Source organism: Macrobrachium rosenbergii, chromosome 46 (genome assembly GCF_040412425.1).
Source record: "Macrobrachium rosenbergii isolate ZJJX-2024 chromosome 46, ASM4041242v1, whole genome shotgun sequence".
Classification (NCBI taxonomy): Eukaryota; Metazoa; Arthropoda; class Malacostraca; order Decapoda; family Palaemonidae; genus Macrobrachium; species Macrobrachium rosenbergii.
This window is the reverse complement of record NC_089786.1, coordinates 24638958-24651457: the sequence shown is the minus strand read 5'-3', so window position 1 is coordinate 24651457 and position 12500 is coordinate 24638958. Positions and strand designations below refer to the sequence as shown.

Genomic DNA, 12500 nt, shown 5'->3' with positions numbered 1-12500 from the left:
ATTTAAGGAAATTCAAACATCATTTTTATACATATCTACCATCTAACTTTATACACTTTTCAAGGCGCTGTTTCCACCTCTGCAACCCTTCTTTGTAGAAATTTGGGGCCTTCTATTAAAACCATGTTGAAACTGCATGTTTAGCAGCATCCAAAGATTCAAACCGGACCTCTAAGTGTTCCTTGAGTTTTGGGAACAGGAAAAAAATCTGAAGGAGCAAGATCAGGACTATAAGGAGGATGTAAAGAGTTTCCCACCTAAATTTCCGTAGGACTTCTCCTGCAACCCTTGATGAATGTGCTGGAGCGTTATCATGATGGAACAAAATTCGGGTGCAACTTCTCGACGTTTTTAGCCAATGCAGTCTTCAGTTTTTGCAAAACACCTTTGCAGTAGTTCCTGGTGATTGTTTTGTCTTCAAGGAAATCAATCAAAATCACCTTTGGAGTCCCAAAACACTGTTGCATAACCTTCTGGGCAGATCTCGCCACTTTGAACTTCACTGCGCAGCTGAACCTCTTGGGTAACCAATGCTTTGATTGAATTTTACTTTCTGGGTCATATTGATGGGATCCAAGTTTCATCTCCAGTAACAATCCGGTCAAAAACTCTGATTCATTTGATTCAATCTTCGTTAAAACTGCAAGAGAAAGTTCAGCTTTTTGATGCAGTTGGTCTTCGCGCAACGCTTTTGGGACCCAACGTGCTGAAAGTTTCATTTCAAACCAAGATTTTCATTTAAAATTGAAAAATGCGAAACCATGGAAATCCCAGTTTTTTTAGCTATCATATCGATAGTAATCCGACGATCTTCATCCACTAGATTCTGCACCAAAGCCACAATTCTTTCATTTTTTGCAGTCGATGGTCTTCCTCCTTGGTTGTCTTTTGAGGTCCTCCTGACCATCCTTAAATCGCTTTATCCAATCATAAACAATGATTTAGATGGAGAAGAATCTCCATAAACTTGCTGCAAAGCTTCAATAATTTTTCCTGGTTTCCAATCAAGCTATTGTGAACTGATGTTAGCTCATCTCAAAATTTTTTATTTCATGTGGGTCTAAGAAGTTACTTTTCTGAAGCAGATGTTAATAATTATTGTAGCAAGAGGATGACTGGGGTAACAAGTCTATATGATCACTACATCACAGATAATTGTTTACTGTGCATTTGGGTTGTTTCATTCCTGTGTAAATACATCATTCAACAATTTTCCTGGAACTTTTGACTTATTTCTTCTTATATATATATATATATATATATATATATATATATATATATATATATATATATATATATATATATATATATATATATATATATATATATATATATATATATATGTGTGTGTGTGTGTGTGTGTGTGTGTATGTGTGTGTGTGTGTTTGTATTGTGTGTGTAAAATGTTTGTATATATATGTATATGTTACATATATATATATATATATATATATATATATATATATACATATATATATATGTAGTATATATATATATATATATATACAGCAAGTAGTGGGTTATGAGTCAGATTATCTTACATAATTCTTTATTTCCAACGTTTCGTAATGAAAAGCTTTTTATTACATCATCAGGGAATCTGTTAAATAATGAATAAAATTACTTTAAACATTGCTCTTAAAATCAATAAAATCCGCAGATACTTCACAGTTAAAATACAAGATAAAAAAATGAAAAAAAAAAAGACATAAAAAACAAATCAAAGATTGTTAACCACTTATACCAGAAGGCAGAAGACAGAATGCATAAGAAAAAGTTAACTCAGGTACAGCTGAGTTAACTGTTTTATGCATTCTGTCTTCTGCCTTCTTGGCATAAGGTTGGTTAACGGTCTTGGCTTTGCTTTATGTCGTTTTTTTCGTTTTTCGTTTTTTTTTATCTTGCATTTTAACTGTGAAGTATTTTATGGATTTTATTGATTTCAAGAGCAATTTTTAAAGCAATTTTATTCATTATTTATCAGATTCTGATGATGTAATAAAGTTTTCTGTTACGAAACGTTGCAATAAAGAATTATAGAGATGAATACGTTTCTATGGTCCACCTTCGCGCTAATGTATACCACTGGCAGTCGCCTACTTTTGTTCTTGATATATATATATATATATATATATATATATATATATATATATATATATATATATATATATATATATATATATATATATATATATATATATATATGTATATATATATATATATATATATATATATATATATATATATATATATATATATACATATATATATATATATATATATATATATATATATATATATATATATATATATATATATATATATATATATATATATATATATATATATATATATATATATATATATATATATATATATATATATATATATATATATATATATATATATATATATATACATATATATACATATATATATATATATATATATATATATATATATATATATATATATATATATATATATATATATATATATATATATATATATATATATATATATATATATATATATATATATATATATATATATATATATATATATATATATATATATATATTTCACTGTATTAGCTTCAGATTCTTACTTGATTCTGGGCGGCAACAGATGAACACAGGAGTTCTTTATATTATCAAGAAATCTACAGTTTTTTATTAAAATATCTGAAAAATAGACTGAATAAGTCAACTCCGTAAACGAATAAATCGATTGATAATCTGTGGCTTAGGGCCTTCTTTATGGTGGGGAAGATTACGTAAATCTCAAGGGTTCTCTTAAATAATTATATTTACATACTAATCACAGATCAGGAGAATGACGAATTACTAGGCAGGTATTAATAAGGGCCTGCTAAATGAAAGAATCCTACACAAGAGAAATATTCTATGCCGATGATTTCTTCGTAATAGGAATATCACAGAAGGGTAGATTAAAGGGTGGCGTAAAAGGCCACTGCACATGGGATAGAGCCGAGTGGTTCAACAGCCAGGCCTGATCTGCAGGATATGTAAGATGGTTACTTGCAAGAATAATAAGACGCACAAAGGGAACTGAGGAATGCACAGATGGTGCCAGATAACTCAGTTCAACACTAAATGCATAATTATTGTTAATATTTTGATGCTCCCACAAACATTACTGAAGGTGATCGCACAATGGAAATAGGAAATAAATTAGACAGAGAAATAACAGGATTATGACTGACTAAGAAACTCATTCCCATATATATATATATATATATATATATATATATATATATATATATATATATATATATATATATATATATATATATATATATATATATATATATATATAATATATATATATATATATATATATATATATATATATATATATATATATATATATATATATATATATATATATATATATATATATATATATATATATATATATATATATATATATATATATATATATATATATATATATATATATATATATATATATATATATATATATATATATATATATATATATATATAGATATATATAGATATATATAGATATATATATATATATATATATATATATATATATATATATATATATATATATATATATATATATATATATATATATATATATATATATATATATATATATATATATATATATATATATATATATATATATATATATATATATATATATATATATATATTGTCATGATGCGTATCAAGTACCTGGTTATTACACAACTAATCTCAAGATTCAAAATATACCTCACTTCAGCCAGATACCTGAACTTTCATAACATTAATTATTACAACTGAGTACTCTAAAGGTAACAGTGATCCCTTAGGAAAAAACTTATTTATCAATCACTTGAAAATCAAACTAAGTTCATCAGAATATGAGGTATCAAAAATTAAACTAGAAGTATCAGAGTAGAAGGGCATCAAGCAGGTGCAGCTGTCAAAAGAGCAGTGTGGGCCACACAAATAGTTCTCTTTAGCATTTACGACAAGGCTACAACTGATCAGGGTCAGCAGCTTCCTTTTAACTGTGTGGCTAAATCTCAAACAGTTTTCCACACTATGTAAGGGTACATGGACCACTCCTGTCCTCACAAGCACCCCAGGCATATGAGGGTGAGATTGTCACGCCCAACACATTCCTATGGCACATTGATATATCTGGCTGACAGCAGACAGCATGGCAAACAGCCCACTCATGTGCCTACCATGCCAAAATGCAGAGATGGAGGGGAGACGCTGTACTGCCAGATCTGCTGACATTGACGCCTACATAATATTTGTTCTGTTGCTCGTAGAAGTTTGACTGAATGTCCATCAACTGATCTCTGAAAGCCAACAGTGTCAAGAGTGCTGCACTCATCATGAGAATGTTGATTACAGGTTAGAATCCTTTCGAGTTCACACCCAAAAGAAAAGAATTGCTCAGGAGTGTGGCCTACCTTACTTTCAATGTGTCTACAAACAGTAGCTACTCTAAATGGGTGAAATTCAGAACACCCTAGCAGGTTGGGGTCATCCAGTCACCAAAGAGGTCACCCCTCACTTTCTGATCAATTGAAATGGGAGTGCTGGAGGATCACCACTAGATGACCTGTGTTGCTTTGGGCATCACTGAATTGAATGCATGTTGGTATGCCAATGATGCAAAAATTTCTCTAAAGAAAACAAGAAAACAACAAGAAGGATTTACCCAGAGCCAAAGCTGGTTGTTCCTTTTTAGTAAAGGAACTGCGTGTACTCCTGGAGTGTTGAATTTGTGTCTGGGATGGACTCTTGGTTTACTATGCTTCATGAGTTGTCTAGTAATGGGACTGTACTTCTTACAATTTATCACAATCTCCAGACTAGGACAAAATGAGACACTGTCCCAATCCTCATGCAATTTAGCCTTGGATGATGCCAGGATCAGCCAATTGTTGATACTGTAAGATATGGATCCCCAAGAAAGCAGATGGACCTAAACTGTCACCAGCATGAATACCCATTTCCAACACCTGTAGGGCGGTTGCTGTTAAAACAAAGCACTGGACTGATACGTTATCCCACTGTAAATGGAATAGAGGTACTTTTTTAGTCTTAATGGACAGGTATTCAGATTTAACAAAAGCACAAAGCTGCCCTCTCTAATGAAACCTGTCAGATTTTGATGAACAAACTCTTTCACGGAAGAAAGCTGATGGTCAGTCTGCAGCTCGGCTTGCAGTGTCGTCTATGATTACCCATCGCCAATATTCTAGCACTGTCTTCAGCTCTTGTCAACATAACAAGAGATCTTAAGCAGTTCTGGATAATAGCATGTAGAAACAGGATCAGTTTGAGAGAGGAGAAAGCTAGGTGATCTAAAGGGAGGCCTGTAGCCACTCAAGGACAGACTACCCGAGGTTCTGGCCTGTCACTGCCATAGAGAGAGGCGTGGTTGGACAAGCATCCTGAAACTCAATACGTTGGGAGAGGAGATCACACATTTGGCCCAACCTCTTTCCTTCTCCTTATCTCTTTCTGGCAGAAGCCTGCGTGAGATGGTGAAAATGCCTGGAAGACTCCTGAACCCCTCCCAAGGGCCATACAAGAGGTGTGGCCTCCCCATACTATGCGATAGTGTATCCAAGCGTTAAGGTTTGACTGCATTATCTTGCACTGGTCCTGAGTCAGTTTATTTCTCCAACACTGCCTCAGCCCTACTTTTCTTGAGGCAGGGAATACAGTACCAATCCGTTTCTGGCGAAACCACTCTTGGTCAAACCATCCTTGGAAAGAGACTATGAAGATCCCACTTTGCCTCTTCACAGATAGATTTTGCACTGTTGAACCAAAAGTTAAAACAGCCTCCCCCCCAACCTAAACAAGCAGATTCACTGTCATGTTAAACCATATATCAAGTCACGATGCTGCTTGAGACAAAGCCATGGCAGCTGACTCCAGAGCTCCTCCTTTGGAAAAGAAATATATCCCCTCTGCATCATGAAGCTATTCCAAACAGGTTGTTCATCACACCGCAGACTGACAGGTATACCTCTAGGGGGTAGGTGGTTTCCCAGCGCTCCTCCATTAGTTACCAAAGTCTAAATCATCCAGGACATCCCAAGCAAGTGGAGAGAAGGGCTGTCTAGAGAAGGTGCAGACTCTGTGGAAAAACTCAAGTGTGTTGGATAAAGGACACCAGGGGTCAAGAAATCCCTCAGGTCACTACTCCAAGACCCTGTTCTTGTGAATGAGCCCAATGATATCATGAAAATGTTCTCTAACTCGGCTATGCGTGGGTCCACTTGCAAAGTAGAATCTGACAACAGATCAAGCTGGATCACTCTGGAGAAGCAGAGGGAGACAAATGACCACGACACACTGCCCGAAGATCCAAGACAAATATCTGGAACAAAGGTGCAGACATGGAAACCATGTGGTCTGAAGATGGCAAGGTGATGGAACTCTGTCAGTTTGCCCTTATATCTTGCCATAAAAAGCAGAACCAGCCAGGCCAGCTCCACTACTTGAACAGGGCAATCAGGTGGATGCAATGCCTGTCCCATGCAGAGCAACATTAAATGGTGCATGGGTCAGGGGCAACCATGCAAAAGGAAGATGATGAACAGCTTTCTTCATCCTCTTTCACCTCTGCTAAGACCACAATCAAGGCAGACATCCTCTAAGAGATAGGAGCAGGAACTTCCAGAGCAATTACAGTAGGAACAATGGAAGCAACAGAAACACTGCTAATAGCAGGAATATCCATTGTCACAAACTCAGAGCTGGGAGAGGAAGCCATGGCTGAAGCCAAATTTTCCATGAAGGTATACTGGAGGGATCTCCAAAATGCCCAGAGATGGCCACAACACCTTTGCAGCTCCTTTGTATCCTGGGGATGCCTCAGGGTTGAACTAACAGAAAGACAGGCAAGAGGAAGGACAGCAGACTCCCAGCTACAGTATACCCACACAGGGAGTGCCATTTAAGTCATTGTCTTGTTGGGGGAGGTGGGGGGGCTGTATTAAGTAGCAGTTGAGTCTGAAGTAGGCACAGTACAGGGAAGGGATGATATCAGCAGCATATTGCTCTCACATGACACTCCCAAGCCTGTACAGGCAGTCCCTGGGTTGTATCTGCTTATGGCAAATCCATACTTTCAGTGTTTTTTCAAATATATTCATAAAAAAAATCGGGCACCATTTTCGGGTTACACCGATTGCTGGCTTACAGCAGGTCACTGGAACAGAACCTTGGCCGTAACCCGGTGACTGCCTATAAGGAGGGTTAGAGCCAAGGACATCCATCTGCAAATTATCGGCTGAAACAACTTACGCAATGAGCCATTCTTTGATGTTGCCTAGAAGTGACCTACAAATACATTTCCCTACCACTATGGCCATACAACCCTACCACATCAAGAGCAGGTGTGACTAAAGCACAATCAACCTCTGAGATTAGAACACTAAATGTACACACATCTAATGAGTGGGAGAGTGGATATATTGTATGATTATGACTCACCGGAAGGGTAATACAGCCAAGGAACTGATATGACTTCAAACTTTCATACAGTGGTGCAAGTAGGGAAGGAAGAAATGCCATTAATACTGTTCTGTCTGGAGACCTTAAAAATGGCATTCCAGTACAGTAGCACCTCATCTTCACACATGCTTTTGGGGGTCTGGCTTTCTGATGAGTAACAAAAGACCCTATACTATAGCCTGGACTTGAATATTTTCCAAATATCTTACAGCTAACAATTCCAAATAGTTCCTAACCTAAACTAACCCATACTTTACACCTAAAATTAAATATAAAAACTGAATGGTAGCATAGCAAAAAATAATCATAAAGTAACTGATAAGTACAGATGTCGATTAAGTTTATGTGTTACTAGATGCAAAAGAAGGATGAAAGGACCATGAGGCTATGTATGGAAGAATGCAATGTTAAGTGTGTATGTCCCCCAAACAGGATGTTATGAGGAAGTGAAAGAGTTTTTGGGTGGACTTGAATGAGAAAATGGAATCAACTGAAGGGAACCTAAATGGGCACGTCAACTGAAGTAATGATGCTAGAAGTTGCATCCAAGGAGGACATGGATACAATGACCGAAATAAAGAAAAGCGTTTGACCAAGGAATAATGAACTCCTGATTGAGTATGAGAGTGCTGCAAGATCTACTTAAATTGGCTTACATCTTGTTGAGTAGAATGAGTTTGAGAGCTGAAGAACTACAAGTCACCCCTGAAAATCTTGTAGTTGCAAAACATCAGTTTGTAGTTATGAACTTTCAGCTGAGAATATGTAGGCCAAGATGTAAATATAAGGGCATAAGAAAGCAGTGGTTAAACTAAGGGGAGTGCCTGACCTTGGGTGGCACCACAGAAGTAAATAATAAAGAAATACATACACAGAATAGGACTATTACAAAACTTTGGCTGGGCAAAATTTAGATATAATAAAAGAAAATTAAATCATTTTAAGTAATGCACATAATCACAGAATTGCCTCACTTTTTACTTAATGCTGTAATGCCAAACTTTTGGAAAACATTAATATAACTTAAAATGATAAAGGCTGCAATGAGAAATAACAACAGTGCTCTGCTTTACTAGAAATTAAGTACATCACAATACTTTCACCTAGATAGACAGAGGACTAACTTGGTGTAAACAAATGCTTTGCTCACCTGTAAGTATGACATCAGCACTAAGCTCTCCATGCCTACCAGTTTAGTACAATAAAGAAAGAACATTGTTTGTTACACAGATGCAAATCAATTATCTTAACTACAACACTGTCACACAGAATACTCCAGATTAGTAATAAAAAATATTTCTAATATGTAACAAAAATAAAAACACACCTGGACTTTTTAGCTGCTTGCTGACTGGTCTGTTCCATATTCTCCTTATCATCATTTGCATCTTCAGCTGCTTCTGTTACCCTTTTTGGAAACAACTTTCTTTTCATTTCTTTGTCATGAATCACATCACTGAAAGGCGAAGTTTCACCAGCAACAATCTCAGCTGAATTATTCTTATTCAGAGGAGCTTTACTTTTCCCAACATTTTCAAGTTCATTACCCAAGTCACAATATTCATCAAGTTTATCACTCTTACCAGATACTTTTCCATCTTTATCTTTTGACAAGTCATTTAAAACTTGTTTTTTCTGGCTTTTCTTCTTCTTCCTTCCAGGTTTGTTACTGTCCACCTTTCTTTCTGATCTTACTTCCTTTATTTTATTCACCATTAACTTGGGTTGCCCATTCTTCCCTCCTTGCTTTTTCTTTGAAAGTTTCTTGCTCTTACCCTTCACTGTAGTGATTCCTTTTACAGAAATTTTCCCTACAGTAATATCCTGCCAAATATCATCTACTTCTTTCTTCTTGTCCCTTTTGGTACTACATTCTGAAGTGTCCTGAGGTGATTCTTTAGATTTCTTGCAAGTTTTACTTGGCTTACTTACAGACCCATCATTTGTGTTTTCTCTCTTCAAAGTATCAATTATATGCATCTCCTTAATATTTTCTGGGGCACTGTCACTAACATGAGCTTGGCTTGGTTTATTGTCCTTTATAGTACAAATTTCAGCATTTAGGCTAGCTTTCTTCATCCCCTTACCTTTCATATCTTTCCTGACATTTTCAATGCCAGGGATCTTTTTGGGGGAATTTACCTGAATTTGCTCAAGCAGCTCCAATCTTATTAAAATCCTCTAATTCTTGCACTAATCTTGAGACGAGCATACAGCCTGTATTTCTCTTTGTTCTGTAGGATGCCACCATGTTTCCAGCTAAATAAACTTGTCCTGGATTCTTATTTGGGAATAGCCTTCACATGATTGCATGAACATCTGCTTTAATGGTTATGACAGATTTACTCCTTTCAACAGCTTTTTCTTCCTTACTCATCTTTTTGAAGAAAGTGGCTATATTACCTTTTTTTGAGATTGGTAAACTATCTCCATTTGATTTTTCATCCTTGCTGCAGTCTGCACCATAGTCATCACCTTCACCTTTACTCTCTGTTTTTACAGGGTATTTATCATTACAGTTATTCCTACTGTTGTTGTCTTCATCATCCCATTCCATACTCTTGCCTTTCTTTCTTCTCTTTTTTGGAGGGCTGGTCAAAGCAACAGAGAAATCCTCTTCAATGGGAGGTTCATTAACTCTATCTTGCGTTTTTTCACACAAAAATGCTTTTTCTCCAACTGATTTATCAGCTTTGCCTTCTTCTAATGTGGCTGTGTACTTGGTATCACTGGTGCTCAAATTTCTTACCCTTCTCAACATCAAGGTCAAACTTTTTTCACCTGAGCTGATACTTTCAACTGTTTTGTGGGGACTTGTAACAACTTTGTCATTAAGTTTTTCTTCTTCATTATTAATTTCAGATGTACTTGCGTCACTACATTCAGTTTCATCCTTCATCTTATTCAGTGCACCACTATCAGACATATCAGATTTAGAAAAGCTACCTACTTTCATGCTGTTTTTTTTCCGTCGATTTCCAGAAACCTCTACAGGGGTTCCAGACGAAACACCTTCATCTGAAGATGTGTAATCTCTCTTTCCACCTTCATCCATGACTGAACAACTGCTGCATTCTCCTTTCACTTCAATTTCTTTCCCTTTTCCAACTAAACAATTCTTTGCATTCAAAATGCTAGACTTACTTTTATCAGGCCGATGATCACTGAGGTTTTTTGGTTCCTTGCATTTGCTGATGTCTTGAACATAAGAAACAGACATGACCGGTGTTTGATCCTCAACTACTTTCTTACTACTAACTTCTATTTCACCACAGCTTATATCAGTCACACTGTGACCCTCAGACAAAATTCCACCTTGGGAAATTTGATCTTCGTCCTCAGTACTACTGTCTTCACTCTCTATTATCCTACGTCTTCTTTTTGATCGCTTCTTTTTCTTGGGAGTTCCTTCAAAATCATTGAGGGATGAATCAAGATCACAACTAAAGCTCTTCTTTCTTTTTCTTCCTCTCTTACTGGTAGTGTCATCCATATTTCCCAACTTTGCTCTTTTGTATCTTGAGGTGTTTTAACTCTACAGTGCATGTATCCTCATCCACCAATTCATCTTTTTTCTCCACAGTCTTTTTGTTCATTTTATGTCTATTTGTCATCAAAAGGGTGAAAGCATTACCAATTACTGCAGGTGGTGTTGTCTGTACCTTTGCTACACTTGCAGCTGCTCTATTTTGTGAAGTTTGTGGAGCTACCAGTTCGATGCAATCTTCATCAGTGGATACATCACTGGCGGGTCTGTCAACTTCAATAAAATCTTTTCTAGTTCCAGAATCTAAACAAGACCTATTTTTAATTCTGTTACTTGGTTCAATACTATCAAGGTCTTCATTCCTGCTATACTTACTAATGCTTTGTTCAGAACTGATAAAACCACTTTCATCCTCTTTACTCTTACCTCTAAATTTACCACCACCAACAAATTCTGTCTTGCCCTGACTCTGTTCAAGTGTGCCCAGCAAAATCATCATCTTTATCGAGTATTCCAGTAACACTCCTGCTAGTTTTTGAGCCTTTTGCACTAAACACTTCACTACCCTTATGTGATTTAGATCTTTTCCTAGGAGATTTTTTCTTTTTCAATGGAGAATTTTCAGTGTCCATACACTGTGTTTTCTTGCTGCCCTTGGTTGACTGAAGATCCAATGCCATCAAATCTACCTCATCATTTTTTTTGGATACTTGTGAACTTCCATGAAGTAATTTACTTTGCTTTTCACTTTTATTTCCAGATTCTTCATTGTTCATTAATTCTTCTTCAGCCATTTTCTTTAGAACTTCATTTTGCTTGTCTCTATTTGCCATCATAAATACAAAAATATTTTTATGTTTCGTCACACTTTTATCCAAACTTGCATGCAATTTTTCATCACTACCATCTACTCTCTTACTGGATTTCAATTCAAAATCTTCACTTTTCATCGATAGTGTTTCTGTAACAGCACTCCCTGTTCCATGGCATCCCTACTCCAAGATGTAAACTTTTATTTGTCTTTTTGATGTTAACCTTGACCCGACCATCTCCCAATGCTTTTTTGTTATTACCTGGAATATCACCTGTAATTTTCCCATTTTCTTTCAGTGCTTTTGACAATTTTCTCTTCCACCTTGAGCGTCTGAATCGTTACATCTGTTTCAATGCAGCATCAGCCACCTTTAATTTTGACTTTAGCGCCCAGTCCACCCTTTGCCAAAATAATTCAGAATGCTCCCTTTCTCTATCTTCTGCTGAAAGATATTTCACAAAATATATCATTATATTTTTTATTTAACTGAAAATACAATCTTAAGACTGTTTCATAGATACATTCCTGTAACTTTTACCTACCCCAAATCACACTGCATATGCAAACAATGTTGAGGGGACACTAAACAAATAAAAAACAATGATTATACAAAAGTGAGACAATTCCAGATTAAATAAGTCCAAAGCTAATCTGTCAAACCCTATTA

The 12500-nt window shown here is 35.6% G+C and overlaps 2 protein-coding genes across 2 annotated transcripts; both read right to left on the bottom strand.

The window, feature by feature from the left end:
* Window positions 1-6669: 6669 nt before the first annotated feature.
* Window positions 6670-9611, bottom strand: LOC136830412 (cylicin-2-like). The gene is made up of 2 exons (XM_067089949.1): window positions 8860-9611; window positions 6670-6901 (listed from the first exon to the last, which is right to left on the bottom strand). The coding sequence occupies exons 1-2, from the start codon at window positions 9609-9611 to the stop codon at window positions 6670-6672; spliced, it is 984 nt and encodes a 327-aa protein (XP_066946050.1).
* Window positions 9612-9831: 220 nt separating this feature from the next.
* LOC136830411 (transcriptional regulator ATRX homolog) lies at window positions 9832-11025 on the bottom strand. The gene has a single exon (XM_067089948.1). The coding sequence runs from the start codon at window positions 11023-11025 to the stop codon at window positions 9832-9834; it is 1194 nt and encodes a 397-aa protein (XP_066946049.1).
* Window positions 11026-12500: the final 1475 nt, after the last annotated feature.

Excerpts from the sequence above, each read along its gene's own strand:
- LOC136830411 (XM_067089948.1), bottom strand. The coding sequence starts at position 11,025 with ATGGATGACACTACCAGTAAGAGAGGAAGAAAAAGAAAGAAGAGCTTT.
- LOC136830412 (XM_067089949.1), bottom strand. The coding sequence starts at position 9,611 with ATGAAGAAAGCTAGCCTAAATGCTGAAATTTGTACTATAAAGGACAAT. Across the intron at positions 6,902-8,859 it reads CAAGCAGCTAAAAAGTCCAG|TTCAACCCTGAGGCATCCCC; the intron begins GTGTGTTTTTAT and ends TCTTTCTGTTAG.